Below are 22,223 nucleotides of genomic sequence, written 5' to 3' on the forward strand. Positions count from 1 at the left end.
GGTTTAGATGGTAATAAAGAAGACTGACATATTCAGCCTGTGAAGAAGATATTTTAAGAGGATATTAGACAAAGTCATTGGGAGGCCAATGTGTTACAGTTGGGGGAATCTATATTTTGACTGCCTAAACATAAAAGCATTCAGTGTGGCAGGATCAGCCAGAAATACAGTCTTTAAAGGCACAGTATGCTAACAGTAACTTGGAAATATATCAATTTGTGAGAACAAATTGTTTCTTCAGATGACATAAACCCACCTGCATCAGCTGACACAGCCGGTCCTATATTATAAAACTTTACAACTTGTTTGACTAATATTTCAGTAATATTATATTAGCAGCTGCTTCCCATTGAATGATTGATTATTTTATTAATTCATAAAAGCATAATGCTGTATGTACACAGCTGCATTCAAGTACACAACCATTGGACATAAAATCGGAAGTTTTCCCTGAAGAGTCTATTAAAAAAAATCTACTGCTTGATATTTGATAACTTATGTGAAATGCTTCTTAACAAAAGGACTCGTGCAATCTGTTGTGACTTTAGTAAGAGGACCTTTGTGTGGCAGCTTGTTTCCAATACAAATTTAAATCTTTATTGACCAACGGATACTTTTTTCACTACAGCAACTATATTCCTGGTGTCTTGTATGTCACAATAAGCAACTATTTAGAGATGCTACGTACAAAAAATAAAGAAAAGTCAATCCCTCACCAACTCCCATAAGCTCTACAGCAAAGCAGGTCTTTCCAGAGGATGTGCTGAGGACTGTCCTCCAGTCCAGGAAGTAGGATGAGACCAGTGTCGTCTCACTGGAGGTGTTCGTCTTGATCAGCACCAAATGAACCGGGTCACATACGGACAGCAACTCTGTAGCATCTGCCATTTTATTGCCCTCTCCTGCAGCAACCAACAAGTTTTAATATATGATAATAATCTAATAATATCTGAAGTCACATGACGCAGCAGGGACATTGAGGTTGATTTACATACCTATGCCATCTCTGTGGATCTCTAAGAGGAAGCCCTCCTCCAGGCTGGGATCACAGGCACAAGGCACTGGCTTTGAGCGAAACCTCTGGTTGCGGAAGTGCAAGTAGAGTGTGAACGTAGAGAACACTTGACCTGGTAAAGGCTCTGGCTCATGGAGGTGCTCCAGAAACGCCTTCCCTCCAAGTACTTGGAGATACAGGTAACGCCGTAATGGATTAACATTGGCTGAAAGAAATATGAAGAATGTAATAAAACATTCAGTATTTTACTCATTCACTGATGAAAGAATAATAATATAGGCTATGTTATTATATTGTTGATTTGCAGTCATAAATAGTGTTGCTTACATTTCTTCAGCTGCTTCAGCTTTAGCTCTTCAGCAGTGATATCTTTGTTGACAAAGTTAGCCCCAGGCTTTGGAGGAAGTCCTTTTTCTGCATCTGTGGGTGCGTCCTATAAGAGCAGACAACTTTATATACTAGACAACCTACACAGGTTGAAATTAGTATCTCAACACAAGTATTTGATTTCGGCATTCAACATTCTCCCTATATCATCTCTTAAGGATTTCCACAGTTCAATGCATGTCTGAGAGAAGCTTGTGTGAAAGATGCCAGCAAAATGATTGCTATACCTGAGTTAAGCGGAGGTCCTTCATTACATCATCAATGATACCCCTGCTCTGCAGAGCACGGAGAAAAGTGGCCTCAGACAGAGATTGATGTGATTGCCCTTTATCATCCTTCAGAGTCTCAGCCAACACCTCCCGAATCTTCCCATGGATATCCATCTGATAACCAGGAAAACAAGGAATGAACACCACTACCCCATTCACATTTGCATTACCACAACATTGTTCACAAGGAGATGTTGCACATTTACCTATAATGGTTTACCTATAAAGTTTTTTGTGTAAACAAATAATGTATAATTGATATGACACAGGAAGTAAAGGATATCATATAGAATATGCTGCAAATTGCGTCCTCTCACACTTTTATTCGATAAACAAACTTCTCATTATACCGGCTTTATTGAAATAATGGCAGTTGGTCTTGTTTAATAGCGTTAACGTGTATTGAAAGTGCAGCTCGCTCACCTTGAGAAGGTGGTTGTTGATGATCTGCTTCAGCTCGGAAGCTTTCTCTGGAGGCAGAGACATTATTTCAGCTGCTTCTGGTTAGCTTTAAAGCTAAATGGCTAACGACATTAGCAATAGGGTGCTACCACGAAAGAACAATTCCGTGTTTACTCTAATCTGAGCCGTGTTTGCTAATTGTTTACATATATGCGTAGAGTGTAAACAAAGCAAGCCTTTCGTTTTGAGGGTTATCACCCATGACAACCACTAGTGACAGACGTCCGTTTAAATTGTGGCGGAAAAGCCGGGGTAAAGTGTCCTTCTTCTTCTCCTAGTTTCACGGAGGTGGGTATTCATCTTTTGCCGTATCACCGCCACCTACCGCTCCGGATCGTGGATCGCAGATCGATGAGCCAGTCCTACTACTCAGGTAAATGCAGAACTCACTCGACGCCATACATTTTTTAATTTAGGTCATGTTGAATCCCTCAGTACGAACCACTGCAACAATTCCTAAAAGATATTATAAACGTTTTCGATCTTTACTGGATGTTTTAATCGCCAACGATACCTCATTTGTTTCCCATTAGCGAGAACTGCCCGGAAGTTAAGGAGTTGTCTTACATTTTTAGCGGAAGTTGTGCATTCTTTGCGCCTGATAAAAACCGAGAAAATATGTATAAAAGTATATTCGGCACATTTGTCAAGGCTTTGTATTTTTTATAAACCTAAACCCATTCACAGTTTGTATGAAATACCTAAAAGGGATACTTGAGTAAAAGTACAAGTATCTTACCAGAAAATTACTTGGTGGTAGAAGTTGAAGTCACTTTTTTTATAATATTACTTACTATATAATATTACTATTAAAATTCTTTAAGTATGTGACATTTGCTGTACTGAAGTATCAAAAGCAATTTTCTAATATGAAATATACTTAAGTTTTAGAAGTGAAAGCAAAAGTATTTTTTAAAAAATAGTATCAAGAATTGATTCATGGTAGCTCAGTGGTAGGGTGAGTTGTCTTTCAACTGGAGGGTTGTGGGTTCAATTCCTGGCTCTGCTAGACTATGTGTCTTTGAGCAAAACACACAACCCCATGTTGAAGTGTGTGAATGGCAAAACTGTAGTGTAATGCAGCTCATCAAGACTACATAAATACAGACCCCTACCAACTCTTATTCTGATTTTATTTGGATAGTAAGAGGAAATGTGGAGTTGTTGCTAAAAATATAAATAAAGTAGAGAACAGATACGTGAATTTTGTTCTTAGGTACAGTATCACTGCCCATTTGTCTCTTTAAGTCGCGTTTTTGGTCTTTCTTGATTATATCTGTTGACAGTCTGAGAAATATAAATATAGGCATGCAGTTTTCACTACATGTCTGCAAAATGCACACATCTGTTCATATGTTCTAATATCAAATCCATTACTTTTACATGATTTTTTTGCTGGCATATCAAAATATGTCATTTCTGATACTTTCTCCCCCACATACAGCAATGTCATCACCCAGACAAGAGAAAATAAAATTACTGCAGTAGTCAGTATAAGCAAGGCCTCTTCTTGAAATATTGAATCAATTCCTGGAAACCACAGTGAGAGACCTCCAGTCTGACTGCATTGATTTCACTCATGGTCAGAATGTAATTATGGAGGGATGGGGAGAACACAGTGTGGGTGGACACGGTAGATCTGCTTCATACAGACACAAAATTACAGGAAATAATACAAGCAGACAAACAGGATTTGATAAAAAAAATGTTGTTTATTTGAATCTGTGTTTCATATTGTTTGCTATTTTTCTCCAAAACACCATCTGTCATGTTTCTCACCACAGCTAAGTAATGTACAAAACTCCCCTGAAGTCTTATGTGGAAAACAAGCATCAATGGAATGTAATGGTCAAACTTTTCTGGGTTAAATGAACGTAGAGTCAAAGCCATGGAACCAGCTGATCACTAATACATCAGGTCATGTCAGGAGTCGGCATGTGCTAATGTCACATCTGATGCAAGTCATACCTCTGGCGAATCAGTCACTGTAAATGTTGTCCGTGTTATTATGTGGGAAACAACAGCTTACATAAACCTTGTTCTGTACTGATGGAGTGAGGAAATATTGGAGCACACATTTTCCCACTTCACTAACTTCCAAGGCACATCAAAAGCCATCTCAAACCAGCAAACGGTTGACGACATTTGCCACGAATAATTCAAATCAAGATGAAACGTCCAAATTGCACGAGTGTAGCTTTACATTGGTCCTGGTAATTGACAACCAATTTGGTGACACGTGGGTTCAAATGAAAAAGTCACGTGCAACACAAAAGGTGCTGTGACACAGAACACTACGCAATGCAGGTGTACATTATGTCAAAGATCTTCCAGAAAACACATCCGATACAAAGAGGGGAACAAATCAACAGCTTGCCTGGCTGGTATTTCGATAAAAAAAAATAAATGGACAGCTTTGCTTTGGTTTCCATAAACGAGATAACCTGAAAACACATGAACCCATCCAGTGGGTGAATACACACATTAAGCTTTGAGCTTCTACGATTCATATGATACACAAAACCTATGAAAAAATGTGCTAATTTAACAGAAGGTAAATGGTTCATGGTTAGAGTCTGAAACATAATAGGGATGTCCTGCTCAATGTAAATGGAAGAACAAGTGGTGCTCTGGTGATCCTTTAAATGCATGCATGAAATGTGAATTTCGTTACAGGAGGAAAAAAAACACACTCCCAAGGCTGATGTTTAAGAAGTGGAATCACCCTACATATTTATGGTAGGATGGGCAGTCAACACAAGTCATTTTGAAATGCAAAATGTAAAACACGTCCAAAGATTATCAACCATTACAAATAAAGAATGCAAAAATAAACTTGTCAGAGTATTTTTTGTCTTTTTTTTTTGTTTTACTGCACCTTTAGTAAAATTCTTTCAAAGCCATTTATGATACAGTACATTCATCAACAGTGACGAGAAGGAAAGGAAATCAAATCATCGTGCTGGCACAGAGATCCTGAGATGTTACTATTTTTAAGATGTTACATGAAAAATATACACACACTCATTTGATCTAGCGCTCCCGCATTTTGACCTTAAAGAAATAAATACCCTCAGTTATGCACATCATCCAATTCTGCTAAGAGAAGTACCTAAACCCAGGTACTGGTGCAACTTAAGAGTCAGTTTGTAAGTCAGCCAGTGTGTTTCACTGGGAGTACATCCAGCAAACCAGCAGGCCGGCGGCCAAAGCCGCACCGGCACCGACATTGAGCAGGACGGGCTTCCAGGACAGCCACTTCTCTCGTTTCCTCTCGGAGTCAGTCAGTCTCTGTTTCATCAGCTGGACCTTCTGTGCAGTGCTGGCAATCCTCTCTTCACGGTGTCGCTTTCTGACACTTAAGTAAGAGTCAGACAAGAGGAAGTGGTGAGAAAACCAGTGTGAGCAACACATTACTACATCACTGTTCATAAAAGTGTGGTTTTCAACTTTAAACAATCAATAATGTGAGGTGAAACATATGAAGTAAATGTGTTGTCAGTCCTAGCTCATGCAAACATTCCACATGTGTCTCAAATACAATTTCTAGCCTGCTCCATTTAGCTGGATTTGGAACTTTTAAAAGTTACTGGGCAAAAACCTAAACAGGAATTCAATAACAGTCCACAAGAGAGAAGAAAAAAAGGCAATACCCAAAAATATGACAGATATTAGGGGAAGCTACAAGTAAACTTCAGTTGATTTAAAAAAAATAAAAATTCAGCATAATCACGTCTCGGGTGTCAGTTCACATTACGAGTCATTTCTCACATGTGGTTTTGATATGAGACATACTACTAAGGTCTGGATCAAACTTTCCACATTCTATGTGAGTGAAAAGCTTTGATTTACTGCATTTTCGTTCATGCCCACGGTTCCGCTCTTAAAAATAAGGGTGCGAGTCATTCTAGCATTCCACGAATGTCAACTCAATCTCTCATTCAATTCCAGTAAGGCCAACTTCTTACCAGGAGTTCACCCTCGTTTTTATGTTCTTGGATTCTTTGAACAGAGAGATGTGTTGGTACCAGCAGACCTCCTCACATTATTATCTGAAGCAGCTTTCCAAGTTACCATCTTTGTTGTCTCTTTTGACCAAAACAACAGCGTGCCACCAACTGGATTTGAAAGTGTTGTGCTACATGGAGCATGAGGCGTCAGCACCCATGGTCTACATGGACTCAAACTGGAGGTTTACTCACTGACGGCAGATAACAAAATGATGCTACAAGGACCCCAGCAGACCTCTGTGGACACAGATGATCGGTCCCTAAGGGCTTGCACGGGTCAAAGACTGCGTAGCATGTGACCACCATTACCAGTCCATTGTGTAGTGTGTGAACTCACAACAACAACAAAGACTCACACACATAGCACACATGACAGTAAGTCATGAAATGTGAACTGCACACCAATCATTCAACTCTGAAATGTATGTCATGTGAACTCAGCTGAACTTACTTTCCGGAGTTCTCCGCCACATCGTGGTCTTGGTTGTCTGGCTCTGTTGCCAGCAGGTGGTCTCCTGAGTCGGCCTGCAGCTCCACACAGGGTGCTGCCTGGCCGTTGGGCCTGCTGTCGTTGAGGTGAAGTCTGGGTGGAGGTGGCGGCGGGGGAAGATCTGATTCCAGAGAGGAATGCTTGTTTTCCAGCAGATGCTTGTTTTGCTACAAGACAAAAAGGAGATAACATAAGTTTTGTTCTCCCAAAACAACCAACTTCTGACAAACCAAGGAAACTATTTTTTTTAATATATTATGGACAGCTCATTTGGTTGATTATCACATTGGTCTCTGTGCACATTTTATGAAATACAGATTAAAAAACGTAAGCCTAAAAAGATACAGGAAACTTGGGTAGAATATATATATATATATATATATATATATTAGGGATGTAACGATTACCGGTATGACGATAAACCGCGGTAAAATTCCCGACGGTTATCATACCGTTTCAAATTTTAATTATCGCTAAAACCGTGATTGATTACCGCAACTGATTACCGAAAAACTCACAGTGATACTGCTCATTTCCTGGAGAAGCAGCAGCACCTGAACGGCACTCACTCAAGCGGGCGCACATGCGCAGTTTGCACTGTCTGTCCAGCGACAACACGGCTGAAGCCACCTGCGCTCCAGAGATTACCCCCCGTAAAATCAGAAATCTGGGCATATTTTGTATTTTTAAAGGATGTTGAGGGTAAAATAATTGAAGACAATCAATCCTTGTGCAGAAAATGCAAAAAAAAAATCTCCGCGAAGCCACTTCCAATATGATGAGCCATCTCCGTGACCACCACACACAACTTTTCAGCGGGTAAGTCAACAAAAACGGGATTTCGGAATAGTGGGAAACGTCATGGTTTGTCTCGCGAAAGCGAGTAGTGTGCAGACGACACATACCGTAGCAGACCAAAATGTGTTTGTTTCTGTGTTTTTTTATTTAATTTTTATGCTGTGTACGACCGCTGCTACTTTATTATTATCCGACACAGAGTGAGGACCTGTGTGTGTGTGTGTGTGTGTGTGTGTCAGTCAGTCAGATGATAATTATTATAATTATTATTATTATTATTATTATTATTATTAATAATAATAATTATAATAATCATATAATATAAAATATCTTTTTTTAAATAAAACTTGGTTAAAAGATTTCAGTGTGTGTGTTCAGTACTTTTGGAACATTTTGAACACATCTAATAATACCGTGATAATATTGATAACCGTGATAATTTTGGTCACGATAACCGTGATATGAAATTTTCATATCGTTACATCTCTAATATATATATATATGAAAAATGTGAATATAATCCTCACATTCTATTTAAAGCTAGATTTAAGCTTCAACATTACCATGTAAGGTGCTTTGTAACACTTGAACTAAAACATCTATCAAAATGTTGCTTTATTGGAGCATTTCTGCAAAGCACCACACAGCTCCGGTGTAAATAACACAGCCAGCGATGCAATTTAATTTAATCCAATGTAGAAACTGGGCATGGCTTGTATTTGTTTTAGGACTTTGCATGACTGAATCTCCACAACAGAAAGGATTGAACCACATCAGTAAAAGCAGTCAGAAGACCGTACACAATGAGACATCTAGAAAATCCAGTCAGGATCACTGTTGCATAGAACAAAATGTGCAGGTGACAAGCTCTACATCCTCATGAATGAACTACCTGTGTGGCTGTGTTATCCGTAAGAATGAGCTTGGCTCCCTCGATGACAGCCATGTAAGAGAAGCGGAGCTGGTCGGGAGTCTGGATCAGGCCCATTCGGTATTCCCTCATGTCCAGCAGCACCTTCTGTATGTCCACTGAGGATGGATTCTTTCTCTTGTCTATCTGCAAACACAACACAACAACAAACTGAATATTTTAAAATGAACTACATCGTTCAACCTTGAGCAGCTACAACAAGTAAACTGCAACCTAATGGCATTATACCATCAGTCACGAGGGACACTTTTATAAGCACTTTTGTGGATTATATTTGCATACTTGTTTGCTACATTGCTGTATTGTGTGTTGCCAATTTACTATTCTTTCACCACTGTCTTCCTTTGAGCAATATCTCTGTACCCCAGTCGAGGTTTACATACAATTTGTTAGTTAGTTTGCCTGTCTTTGCGTTTGTTAAAAGGGATTAGGCTAATTTTTTTGAAAATTGGTGGGTGGGTGGGATATGGATCAATTATATTTTGGAGCAGATTTTGTTTTCACTTTTGAATTATTATAGAAAAACAAGAGTAACAATAACAACAACAACAACAACAACAACAACAACAACAACAGGTACAATTTAGTGCAGATCTGTGTAACAGTAATGGTGGTGGTAGTGGATGTCTCTTTGGGAGAACTTCCTACTTTTTGAATTCTTCCACTTTCACATTAAACTTTTTGACCAATCCAGAGGCCCTCCATACACCTCGACTTCCTGTATTTATGATTATATTTTACTGTGGATAAGGCTTATGTCTGACAGAAACAAATGTCAAACACAACCACAGAAAACACATAGGTTAGACCAAGACATTCAGTACTTATCCTTATGAGAACCTAACAACCTTACAAAATACACAGTATTTACCTGGTATTGAGTGGCAATCTGTCTTTTCTGCTTCAAATTATTATATCTTTGAGAAATGCTTCATGCATTTAAGCATAACCTGAACATGCCACAACATCTCTTTTATGACCAAGTACAACCACGATGGAAGAATCTCATCTTACTCTCCTGTCAAAACTTGAACCTTGCAAATCATGTTTTAGCTCTTTGTTTTACTTAGAAGGCAAAGAGAAATGTTTCCTCATGTCTCTGTTCTCACCAGGACCAGGCAGGTGTCCACCAAAGCGAAGGTCCCCGAGCGTCCGATCCCAGCGCTGCAGTGGACCACTGAGGGACCGTGCTCCGGGCTCAGCGAGCCTGATTCCCGGACCTTGAGGAGGAAGTTGAGGAAGGAGGCAGGAGATTCTGGAACACCAAAGTCAGGCCACGTTGTGTAGTGAAAGTGGTAGATCTCTCTCGACTCCCCCGTCTATGACAGAAAACATAAAGTTGCATATAAAGTGCTCTGTACGACTAGGGTGCATTTCACTAGTAGACTGAAACTATAATATAAGATTTAAGAATATATAAGATATAAGAAGTTGTCTCCTGTCTAAGCTCACCTTTATGTTCTGCAGTTCGAGCAGTCGGATTGTGTAATAGAAACGGTCCTCCTCTGAAAGTAGCCTGACAACAAAGCCCATGTCTGTGAAAGACATCTGATGTTCCTTAGAGGTGGGCCAGTACTGTGCACACTTTTCCTGTTAAAACAGAATCATTTCACTCAGTCTGGAAAATAAAAAAATCCAATGTAGTGTGTGATGACTGCCGCACTGCCAGTACAGACTGCATTGAAGTTAATGTTTCACAAACTTCATTTCAAACAGTGAAATATACTATGATACATTTTCCAGTATTTATGCTAAGCTAAGTTTCTTCTTGAATGGCTGAACATGAGAGTAGTACACATCTTCTCATTCAATACTCAGCAAGCATGCAACTTTATATCAATCTGGTCTTTTAGAATCTAGGCTTATCAAATCTAATCTATTTTATTTGTATTGCCAAAATTCACAAATCACAGTTTGCCTCAAGGCTCTGTGCAATCTGTACACATCGCAATATCCTCCGTCCTTACACCCTCGGTTTGGAAAGGTGTGTGATGTTTATGCCACATTCTGTGTGTTGTAGAATCATCAATTGAATATGTAAGTGCCAATGTCCTTTACAACACCTTGGAACATCTTACCCTAAACATTTGTACAAAACAGGCAAGAGGAAAATGTGATGAATGAATGATTAGCAGGTGCAGAAGTCAGTGTACTCACCGATCCCTTTTCAATGACTCTGTTGAGCATTATAACAGCTTTGCAACACTGCTGCCAAACCATCAGCCAGAAATGACCACAGGTGTTCCTCAAAGGCCCCTGCAGCAGTAAACGAAAAGCACATGGAGAAAACTCCACTGTAAGGTCAAGGTCCTAAATGTAACGCAGACAGTGTCATTTATAAAGCATATGATGCCCATACCTGAGAAAGAATGTAAGCTCTTTGGGCTTCTTCCATCATCACTAAACTTGCATTGATGTAGTCGTTGTCAGAGTTTTCAAGTTTTACTCGACTGTGATCATCTGGAACAAGGTGGAAGATCACAGAAAAGTTACAAATCATAGCAGACATTGGTGGCAGTACATTCCAAACTCTCATTAAATCTCTTGTCATATGACTCACATGGGCTAACATCTCTGTAGCGGTTCAAATTCCGATTTGCTGGAAGTTTTGCCACTTTATAAGGATATTCGCTGGCTTGGTTGCGGATCTCCTGTTGGAAACAAGATGTTAGCAGTCTCTCTTCCAGTCAGCAAAATCAATGGAAGACCCAGTGCATACATTTGATATAGAAACATCCCACAGTAGCAAGTAGCATTCAATGACAGCATTTATTCAATGACCAAGTAAAGAAAGTAGGGAAAGCACTAGGATAATGCAAACCTCTGCCAAGGCTGCTTGTTTCCCCACAATATCAATCCATTCAAAAGGTTAACCATATACATACACATTATTACCACCAAAATGTAATAATTTTTTCTCTGAGCTATAACCTAACATGACCTGACATTTTTCTTTCGACTCTTCGAGTTATACTGCTCAAAGTCACAGACAAATGCACGTACACACCTCGGTAGAGGTAATAAAAGTTCTGTATTTATTGTATATCTGTCCCAACATGTACTCTTTTGCTATGATTTTATTTGCCAAGCTATTGTGTCACACTGTCACGTGTTACTGTTTCTACAAATTACTTTCATTGTGTGAATGAGGTGCGGCCAAAGATGATCTATGAGCCTCTGCAATTGTATCTTTCTGCTAAATAACACATCCAACAGAAACAGGTTTGTTGATTAATGACAGACTTCAAAAATAAGCCTAATGAAGTATTATTTATTTATTTTGGCTACAAAAATTCCACAAATATTGTGCAGTAATTATAATATTTCAGTCATCACAACATCATCAGAAGTTTGATTTACTGCCTCCATGTCAAATTATTTTAATACAAACACAACAGATAGTTAACAATCGATACAATCCTTTCCCTCACTTACATACAGTCCTTATGATTTATTTTTAATGTGCCTTAGTAGAGAGCCACATCTTTCGTTGTGACTGATTATGATATTAAGCGAATTACTTTTCACTAAAACAAAAAAACAGCACATCTGCGATGTTTCTGACCAGCAGAAGACCTGTTAAAGATTAAGAATCGAAAAATAATTTTATTAAACCCCCCCCCCCCCCCCAGTTGTCACAATAATATCGCAAATCACAATTATTTTGGTCAGAATAATCGTTGTGGGGAAACATTTGTATCTTTCCATGCTGAGCTATAATATTAAAGATGTTTTCATTTAAGGTTTGTTGTTTTGAGGTGTAATGTTGTTGTAATTTTGTAGTTTCACTTAGGTTGGTTGTGTATGCACTGTACTTTATTTTCTATTTAATAACCGTTTACAAGCTTGTAGTGTCATTATTCAGTGGCTGAGAAGAAAGTTGGTTAATTTTACTTGTGAACAGCTACAAATTACACTCTGAAAATGTATATGTTTTAACTCTCCTGTTATCTGGCAACTTCAGCACAGTTAATCACAATAATAACTTCGTGTATAAGAAGACTGTTAAGCTGACTTCAGTGATGGCTACACAACATCTTTAGTTAAACGTTATCTTCTGGTTACTAGCCAGTATAGACACGATTATAACCAAAGTTAAAGAGGGAACCGAGGTGTTGTTCACTGAAGGTTGCTTTCTCTTGGACAGCTGATGGCAAAACACACGCGCTTTTCTCTGGAAGTCCTCATGAATTCTCAGAAACTGCGGCTGACGTCTGCTAGCATTAGCATTAGCTAGCCGAGTGCGGCTGTCGCACGTTTTCTAACGAGCTCTGTAGCTACGGAAGTCAGCGACCAGTAGCGCCGACTGCCACTTTCACACTCGCCTTTGCTCCGGTGCTTAACACCGTATACTACATTCCCACCATGTGCTGTAGCCTATGCGGTCTGACTGTGTCAGCCACGGAGCTAAACGTGGTAAAAAAGACAGAGAAAAGTGTCTTACGGGCTGTCTACCAACTTAGCTGGCTAAGTAAGTTAGCAACTGATCGTCATAGAAACACAAGAGGCCCAGTGTCCGGACTTACATTGTAGAGGTTTTGCCATCCCCCGGACGAATCGATGTCCTCAAATTCTTGCTCCATTATGTCGCAGTTTGTGCCCCGAGACACTCGGTGTATGAGCACGAAGTGTTTGAAGCACCGCTTACTTTCTGTCCGCCATATAAACAGCCAGAGTGTGTGTTTAATCCTGGAGATCCCAGCGGGAAGTCTGATGCTCCCACAGCACACACACACATGCACTCTGACTGAGTGGGGTTGCCAGTTGCGCGTTTATCTCTCGACGCACCGCAACGAATAGCTACAGCCTTGTAGTGCTGGCAACCAGCAGCTGGTTCATTTATTGATATATCAAGGGAAGGAAATCCCATTGAGATCTGACCAAGAAGTTTTTACAGTAACTGATACGTATCAATTATGTTTTCTTCTTTAAACATTATTTGAGTCAGCAAAGCTAGTCAAGCCAGTCTATTTTATTTAGATTTCTTTTTAAATAAAAACATTTTGCTCGAAGAAAACTGTTATTATGTAATTCACAACTCTTACAAAGAAGCATCTGCATAAAACACAAGGTGATTCTTGACAATTAACATAACAAAACACATTTCTACAACGTACCAAAAAGTAAAAGAGGCTCAATTTGTAAGTAAATAAATAAATAAATAAAAATATAGAAATTCACTTAAAAGTCAAATTTATATGGGGTGCCGTTTGACATTGGGTCTGCTTTTTTTGTTTTTTAGAAAAACCTATATCACTGCTGAATCTGATGTTAGACGAAACCAAAATGATGTCAATAAATGTAAACACGATAAAAACAAAACCTGGCAACCCCTTCTGTAATGTAACGTAATGTAAAGGTGCTTCTCGCTCACAGTGACGCACGCACACACACACGCGCGATAGTTTCTCTTAAAGCGTATTTATTATTTAATTGTTTGTTTTTTCAAAGTATCTCAAACGCATTGATCAATGAGCTTACTGTTTGCAGTGCATGTGTACTGTGTAGTTTATTAGTAATAGTAGTAGTGCGCCCCCTTGTGGTAAAGATTGTTGCACACACTCACAACACAGTACGAGGACCCGCCAAACACACACACACACACACTCAAACGCTCACTCTCTCTCTCTCTCTCTCACACACACATACACATGACAGGCCTTTTGGCTAACCCGTGTAGCTAGTGTTTTCAGCACGTTGTCTGAACCATGTTTGTTGCGCGCAGTATCGCAGCAGATCACAAAGATCTAATCCACGATGTGTCTTACGATTTCCACGGCCGGAGAATGGCAACCTGTTCCAGTGACCAGAGTGTCAAGGTAAGTGATGTGGAGCGGGCGTCACTTTGCTAATGTTAGCGTTAGCTGTTACACATAGCGTGTGAACATCACCCACATTCGCAAAGTCTTTAGCTCATTGTTGTATTTGCAGACGGTTTGCGACTGTTAGCAGTCGCACATCACGTTGCAGTATTTGTTAAACTCGCTGTTGTGACTTTTACTGGCATATTTAGCTTGTCTGCTAGCTACTGTGCCGGTAGCATACAAGCTAGGGTAGCTGTGTGGAAGTTGTATGAGAGTTTATAAAGTACACGAATTCTCCCCCTGCTCATAAAGTGCACAGTTTAGTAGTGATGGAATCCAAGCGAGAGGTCAAGAATAAGTTAAGGATCTCTATATCTGATACTCGATACCAATAATATCGAGAAACAACGATTCTGTGATAATCAATATATTGCAAGACAATCATATTACATAACATTACATTACATGTCATTTAGCAGACGCTTTTATCCAAAGCAACTTACAATGGCCATATATCACGATATCTGAAAGATGAGAAGTTAGTGTAGCATGTAAGCACTGACAGCCTACATCTGCTAAGTTATAAAATGTTCAAACACTTTTTTTTATGGATAAAAGATCTTACAAACCTTAGTTGTAAATCTTCCTTTGGGTGTGGTGAAAATGACCAGATCAATGGCTAATCCTGTTGCTTCAGGATCCAGTATATTGTCCTGTGTTAGGAACACAATATCAACACAAAGTAATGCAGGTAGTGCTCAAATCACAGATGTGATTTACAACTGTATTTGACCCGACCCTACATCTTGAGGAAAATCTGGATCAGTAAAACAAGTGGTATCTCATGATACGATATGCAATACATGGTCCACAATACTAATAATATCACAATACAATGGCGGAAGTTACCTGGCTGAAGAAGAGAGAGTTTATAGTGGGATAATGACAGGGAAAGCTATGTTAAGAGATGCCCCATCCACATTCAATACATATACTTTATGCATTCTCTATGTTGTGAATAAATAGAGAAATCCTGCACTTTTAACCTTTCCCGGGCGTTTTGTTTCCTTCAGATATATCAGTCAGATATCATGATGTATCGCTATATGATACTCTTGCACAGAATCGTTGTATCGTGATATTGTTGTTTTCGTGGATGATGTATCGCACAGGTACCCTGTGATTCCCACCCCTACTTTACATGCCAAGGAGATTAAGAAATTTAAACAGCCATGATTATTTACACACATTTATTTTAGTGCAGTATTTTTTCTTTATTATTGTGATTGTTATTTCAGGTTTGGGACAAAAGTGAAAATGGAGAGTGGCACTGCACAGCCAGTTGGAAGGTAAAACCACCTCCCGTCTTTGTATTTTTTTGGCAGATCATACACTGATCATGGGTACAGCTTGAAATTGAAACCTATTTTCCTCAGACACACAGCGGATCAGTATGGAGAGTGACCTGGGCTCATCCGGAATTTGGGCAGGTTCTTGCTTCCTGCTCCTTTGACAGGACAGCTGCTGTCTGGGAAGAGATTGTTGGGGAGTCCAACGACAAACAGAGAGGACTGAGCCACTGGGTCAGTACAACTGGAAATTTTATATCTAAATACTAGGTACTTCCTTCCTGTTAAGGAGCTTTCTGCAGCGTTATGATGCTGACTATGCTGGAATGATGACAGCGAACGCCACTAACTTGTATGCAGTTTTCTAAAGTTTTCTGTTTGTGGTGCAAGATCTGACCCAAGTGTTTCACATTGCTTTGGTTTTAGATAAAGAGAACCACTCTGGTGGACAGTAGAACCTCAGTGACGGATGTGAAGTTTGCCCCTAAACACATGGGACTCATGTTGACCACCTGCTCTGCGGACGGAGTGGTGAGGATTTACGAGGCTCCTGATGTGATGAACCTGAGTCAGTGGTCTCTGCAGCACGAGATCTCCTGCAAGCTCAGCTGCAGCTGCATCTCCTGGAATCCCTCCAGGTTAGAATTTATATATGAATATGAAAAATGCTGTGTCAGTGAAGGGTCTGGAAAGTTATTAAAGTATGTCTTACTCTGCAAAAAACACTAGTTCTAGGAAGTAAAACTTAATTTACTGAAGAATTTAAGTTAGAAGTCCAATACTAAATGTATTATCTACTCACTGTAAATTTGTTTAACATGGACAAAGTAACACTAGTTTTCTCCAAACAGAAATGTATAAATATAATTTAACTAAGTACTTAGGGTTTATGTCAAAACCTAATCAAATACATGCAATATGATCATTGTTGAATTGTGGTAGAGGGCCTGATGGCACATAGTTTAAGTTTAAATTCATTTCATTAAATCATGTTTTTCTCAAACGCAAATGTATTTCATTTTTCATATAGTCTGGCCAAATATTATGGCAGAGTCTCACACATAATGCATTGCACAAACATTGATTTTAGTTTCATGTTTATGTTTATGAATAAGTCGTCATATTTTTCCTCCTGCTATTGCCATAAAAGCATTCATAGCATCATATCTGTTTTAGTGCAATTGCATTAAGGGCAGGTCCAAACCTATTCGTTCTCATGACAGTGAAGTGATCATTGCAGCAGGTGCACTTACTCTTTACTCCAACTTAATTAATCCTGCGGCCATTTTGGCCATAACATGCAGTGCCATTCCCTTTTAAAGAACAACCACCTGTAGGTTGATGGTGGATAGTGAGTTTGTGCATGTGTTGGTGTCAAATTTAGTTGCTACTTTTTTCTCCTCACCACTCAGCTCTCGAGCGCACCCACCAATGTTTGCAGTTGGAAGTGACGACAGCAACGTGTCATACGGTGGGAAAGTTCAGGTCTATGAATACAATGAAAACACAAGGTGAGTGTTGTGTTTACTATGGCTGCATCAACTGATTATTTTATCAATTGATTGATTAGTTGTTTGGCTAATCAATTGTATTGTTTTGTCCACAAATTAAATTTTTTTCGGTTTTAATGATTACTTTGTTATATGAAGCAAAATAACACAATTTTCCACTTTTAAGAAGCTGAAAAATCAGAGAGCTTTATCTTAACTATTTAAAAAAACACTCAAATATTTGGTGATGATTAATTGATTAATAACCAACTAATCATTGCAGCCCCAGTGTTTAACCTCTCAAACATAACAATTCAAACAATAAAAATATTTAACTTTGTTGTTTTTATTACTAACATTTTTATTTATCATTGTCATGAAGGAAATATGCTAAAGCCGAGACACTGATGACGGTCACTGATGCAGTTCATGATATTGCATTTGCTCCAAACCTGGGAAGATCTTTCCATGTCCTCGCCATTGCAACAAAAGATGTCCGAATCTTTAAGCTTGTTCCTATGAGGTGACAAATTTGTTTACTTTTGTTTTTATTGACGAGTCTTGTACGACTCAAATGTGTAGAGTTTGGTGTAACTGCTTAAATTCTGCATTTTGTGTCAGAAATGAGAATCTTACCACAGTGTCAACTGAGTTTTCTGTCTCTTGGATCCACCTGACAGGAAGGACAGCACCTCCACAGGACCCACTAAGTTTGAGGTGCAGATTATGGCTCAGTTTGACAACCACAACTCCCAGGTCTGGCGTGTGAGCTGGAACATCACCAGCACGTTGTTGGCGTCTTCTGGGGATGATGGATGTGTGCGTCTCTGGAAAGGTTGGGAGGATTTGATACCTGATTTGATGATTTGATGGCTGATTATGTGACTTCCTTTAATTTTAATGCACTGAGCTAAAACACTGTTTGATAATAACCCTAAATATCTTTGTTAAAAAACTGATGCCATGCGTCGAATGACATATGGTTGGTTAAGCTGCAAGAAAGTGAACCATATGGTGTGTACACTGAAGCATGGGCTGCATTTTTCTGAATTAACTGAGGTTATTGCTGACAAAGCAGGGTGGATTTATCAAGTCCACAGGACATTTGAAGAAGAAAAGCACAATGCACAGCTAAATGGCTCTGTGTGAAAACCTTAAAGGTCAACACAGGCTTTGAGACAGAAGGGTGACATGCAGTCTGGACCTGAGCTAATGGTCTCCTCGTAGATCCTGAGTGCAGGTGGGATCAGTGGGGAGGGACTGGCAGTGGATATGTGGCTGTGTGTTGTAAGAGGGTGTGAGGAGTTTGTGTATGTGTGTTAGCTGGTGATGGTCCTGCAGGTACTTCTATACAAAGATTGTGATATTTTGCCATGAGGAGCACTACTCATTATGCCACATTTTTGTTCAATAGTTTGAACTGAGTCTGGTTAATAATTTAATTGCAGCATGTATTGTGATATAATTTCCTTCAGTACAGATGTATCAAAGGTATAATTAATTTTTAATATAAGGGTTAGAAATACCTTTTAATTTGAACTTTGAATGTTTCTCTGTTTTAACAAGTGCTGTTTTTTGACTGTAGTTAAAATCACAATTAACTGGATTCAACAATTTTCACTCAAGAGCTGTCTTCAGTTGTCGCGTATTCATCAAGAAAATCATCAATATTGAGTGATTTATAAATTGTTTTACTGCGATAAATTTTAAGCAATATTGTTCAGTAATGGGGAGGGAGTCGGTACAGAGAAATATTGGATATTTTGACTGATACAAATAAACATTAAATGTTTTGTGAATTAGCATTAAAAAAAATCATTGACATTTTTAGTCCACTAGATGGTGTCAAGAGCTCACTCTCACTAGAGCTGTTGTGTGGAAATATCACAAAGTATTTTGCAAATACTCGTATCGTGATAATATCGTGTCGTGGTGTCTCTTGGGATGTCCAGCCCTAATTTGAACCAATCGCCGTGTTATGCCAGTGTAACGTTTTGAGGCGGCATGTCAGCTTTTCAGAATCTTAAGACATGATGCATTTATTTATTTAAAACGGTCAATTAAAAACACTTAAATATTACTGACGTCAATCCCTGTGTCTCTGTAGCAAACTACATGGACAACTGGAAGTGTACCGGCATTCTGAAGGGAGACGGCAGCCCACTCACCAGCTCCTCAGGTCAGCCCACGGCCATGAGCACCGTGGTGGGCTCGTCTGTTCAGACACCGCAGAATTCAGTGAACGGGATGTCTGCAGGAAGGTAGGTGGCGTGGTGCGTCTGCCACCACTCACCCAGCCCAACCTGGACCAGTCAGAAACTGACAACTTACTATGCCTCTCACACTGACTGGGACTGCAGCAGCTGCTCACTGACAAACTACTGGGCTCACACTCACCCAGTGCTGCACTAATGCAAAGAGCTTGGCTTCCAGCAAACAGGTTCTGGGCATCAAGCCTTTAGAGCCCAGTGTGTTGTGGTGTTTGTTTGTTTGTTTTTTTAAGCGATATCCTCTTGATACAGTGTGAATGGACGCACGTCATTGTAAGAGTGATTTAGCGCTGACCATTTTCTTGGTATAATAAGTAAAATAAAGCTGTTTATATTCATTTGATATGTGACTATTATTTTAGTCATAGTATTGTTCAAATATGCAGCAGAACTGCTCTGTCGTTAAGAATTTCAGCATTTTGTCAAATAGAAATGTTATAAGAATTAGTTTAAAATTAACATTTGATCATCCAGTAACTTCATTACTGTTATCATTAAAGGGCATTGAAGTTGAAGCTCAATAATTTTCTCAACAAACCTTCTCCTACTTTTAGTTTTAGAGTTTTCAGTATTCTTGAACATATCCTCGAGCAAATGTTACCAAACGCTTTGCTGAGCAGAAGGACAGCTTGAATCAATCTCATTAACCTGAAATAACAATATGATATAGCATATACACACACATTGTGTGGGCATGAATACAGCCACTGGCACTGAGGACTTCACAGTGTGTGTAAAGGGCATTAATGAATGACATTGACTCTTCTCCAGTTGTTCCATTGTGTTTACAATGTACTTCTATCTGGAAATTGTCACTAGTATCCACAGATTTAAAATTTTTGATAAATAATTAGATGATATGATCATTTGATATCTTTATAGGGGGTAAAAAAAAAACTTTTTAACAAATCTTTACTGAGCTAATACTGGTTTCCTCAGTTTTTATGGCTGCATTTATGTTTAAGTTCAATAACCTCTGACTTAACCAAACCCTAGTGTTTACTATTCTTGTTGTTTTGACTTAAAGGTGCTGTCAGTGATTTGTGTTTTGTCTAATTTCCTGTCTTATGCCACTGTTAGCATTCCCTTTCTATAGTACACTACCTCATGAACATGTTTGGTGAAGAGGAGGATGTGTTTACTCACAAACAAACTGCCTGAGCAGAGAGGACCTCCTCCTTTGTGGAGGTGTGGCTCCTGATTATGGGCTACTTGAAACTCAACAAACCCAGTAGAACAGCTGACAGATGTCGGAATATAGAGTGATTTAACTTGAGTACCTCACTGACGGCAGCTTTAACTCTAACCTGAAATACATTAGACGTGTGCACTCGTGTAATAATCTAACTTGCATCGTCATTAACGATTGTTTTAGATTTTTATTGTAAAGTTTGTAAAGATTTTCAGGCATCACGTCTTCTGGTTGACAAATGTGTGACATAAGGTTTGTTGAAGTAATATTGTCATATTGTACTTGCTTGTTGCATGCAGGATTGGCAAGAGAGCTCCCTTTGCTCCTCCCCTGCGGCAGCTGAATTCTCCAAAGATATACCAGCATCCCGCACATTACTAATGTCCCTCCTGCATCAGCTATCGTTTGCCCGTGTGGTAATGCATTTAAAATGTGCGTCTGTCATGTCATAGCTGAGAACGTGGGTGTCACCGGCTTGAGATCTTTACTTCAGCACCAGGACTGCAGCATTGTTTGTTCACAGCTTCAGCAGAGCTGCCAGTGGGTTCAGCTGATTGATTATACCCCTTTAATAAAAAAATAAACACCTAGAGCACAAAAGCATAATTTCTCCTTCAATTTTTTTTTTTTTAATTTCTGCTTCCTTTTACGTGTTCCCCCTCTGTGTTCCGTTGTCAACGTCTTCTCCCCGTCTATGTATTTTGTCGTCTCTGTCCTTTTTTTTTTTGCATCAGGTATTTCTTTCCACCTCTGGATCCTCCAATAGCAGGGACCAGGTATGGTCACCTGCTGCCTCCTCCCTCCCTCATTGAGCTATGTGATGCTGAAGCTGTTCAGCCTCAACAACAACAAGCTCTTCCCCGCAGGCACTCCTCAAGAGCACTGCTGCCCTTACCAGAGGCTGAAGGGCAGTAATGTTGGGGTGCTTTAGCTCAAATCAGGGATACGTTTTTTGTGTTGGGTGTGATTTACCAAACTGACATTTATTTGTAATAAAAACCATCATTTTTCATGAGAATCCTTTTATATTTTGTTCTTGTTTGCCAGAAATTATTTCATTATTATTTTGTGACCATCATGTGGAGAATAAAGTGGTAGAAGATGGATGGATGGACTGTGTTCACGTAGAACACTGTAAACGAAACACAATTGGTGTATTTGGTGTCACTGATGGTTTTAATATCACTCAGTCCTTATGTAAGTCAGAATTTAGATATTTAAAAGAATACTACTGTCTTCATGGAATTACTTGTTTTTTTAAATTTTAAGATTCGTTTACAGGATTACATTCTGGCTGTAATGTTCAGTTATGTTTCTCTGATTGAACTCGATGGTGTCTATTTAAGGAAGCGGGGGCAACAACTGCCCAGAGCCACTCCTTGTTTTCCAGGTATGAAGATCTGCTGAAGTGTCATTGTGATCACTGGCCTGACTTCAAATACAAATACATAACTTAAATTTTCCTGTAGGAGTCACTTCATGGTCGCAGTGCGTGCATGAATAAAAAGCACCTCTAATGACGTTAGGTACAAATTATAAGTCATGTGTCACTTCTTTTGACAGGGGAGATAACATTTCATCTCATGGCTCTCATGCCTTTTAGTCTGCTGAGATGTGGAATGCATTTGCTGGCAGTTTTCTCAGCGGGCAGCTGTCTGCTCACCAAGGTTTTACTGCAGCTGCCTGGCAGAACACATGGTACAATAAACTTGGACCAGTAACTGTCATGGTATTGTGGTATCTGAGTCTATGTCAA

The 22,223-nt window shown here is 39.3% G+C and overlaps 3 protein-coding genes across 6 annotated transcripts in view; 1 reads left to right on the forward strand and 2 right to left on the reverse strand.

Annotated features, from left to right (window-relative positions):
* Window positions 1-2,463, reverse strand: part of cep76 (centrosomal protein 76) — a 54,097-nt gene extending 51,634 nt beyond the window's left edge. For all 3 annotated transcript variants that reach the window (XM_058648725.1, XM_058648726.1, XM_058648724.1), the window contains exons 1-5: window positions 2,095-2,463; window positions 1,630-1,785; window positions 1,343-1,448; window positions 996-1,220; window positions 717-902 (exon numbers count right to left, since the gene is read on the reverse strand). In XM_058648725.1, the coding sequence (XP_058504708.1) occupies window positions 717-902; window positions 996-1,220; window positions 1,343-1,448; window positions 1,630-1,785; window positions 2,095-2,157 (736 nt within the window). In that variant the 5' untranslated portion in view covers window positions 2,158-2,463. The remainder of the gene's footprint in view (window positions 1-716; window positions 903-995; window positions 1,221-1,342; window positions 1,449-1,629; window positions 1,786-2,094) is intronic.
* A 2,372-nt stretch (window positions 2,464-4,835) lies between these two features.
* ptpn2a (protein tyrosine phosphatase non-receptor type 2a) lies at window positions 4,836-13,115 on the reverse strand. The gene is made up of 9 exons (XM_058648581.1): window positions 12,889-13,115; window positions 10,923-11,013; window positions 10,722-10,822; window positions 10,520-10,618; window positions 9,815-9,952; window positions 9,472-9,681; window positions 8,324-8,488; window positions 6,595-6,800; window positions 4,836-5,491 (listed from the first exon to the last, which is right to left on the reverse strand). The coding sequence occupies exons 1-9, from the start codon at window positions 12,943-12,945 to the stop codon at window positions 5,302-5,304; spliced, it is 1,257 nt and encodes a 418-aa protein (XP_058504564.1). The 5' UTR covers window positions 12,946-13,115; the 3' UTR covers window positions 4,836-5,301.
* Window positions 13,116-13,961: 846 nt separating this feature from the next.
* seh1l (SEH1-like (S. cerevisiae)) lies at window positions 13,962-21,477 on the forward strand. Of its 2 annotated transcripts, none has more exons than XM_058648653.1 (9): window positions 13,962-14,181; window positions 15,465-15,515; window positions 15,603-15,749; window positions 15,942-16,153; window positions 16,928-17,026; window positions 17,388-17,528; window positions 17,686-17,840; window positions 19,113-19,266; window positions 21,202-21,477. In XM_058648653.1, the coding sequence occupies exons 1-9, from the start codon at window positions 14,071-14,073 to the stop codon at window positions 21,380-21,382; spliced, it is 1,251 nt and encodes a 416-aa protein (XP_058504636.1). In that variant the 5' UTR covers window positions 13,962-14,070; the 3' UTR covers window positions 21,383-21,477. The 2 variants fall into 2 exon arrangements, with proteins under 2 accessions (XP_058504636.1, XP_058504637.1); XM_058648654.1 differs by lacking the exon at window positions 21,202-21,477 and adding an exon at window positions 20,767-21,068.
* The last annotated feature ends 746 nt before the right edge of the window (window positions 21,478-22,223 follow it).

Source organism: Solea solea, chromosome 13, assembly GCF_958295425.1.
Source record: "Solea solea chromosome 13, fSolSol10.1, whole genome shotgun sequence".
Classification (NCBI taxonomy): Eukaryota; Metazoa; Chordata; class Actinopteri; order Pleuronectiformes; family Soleidae; genus Solea; species Solea solea.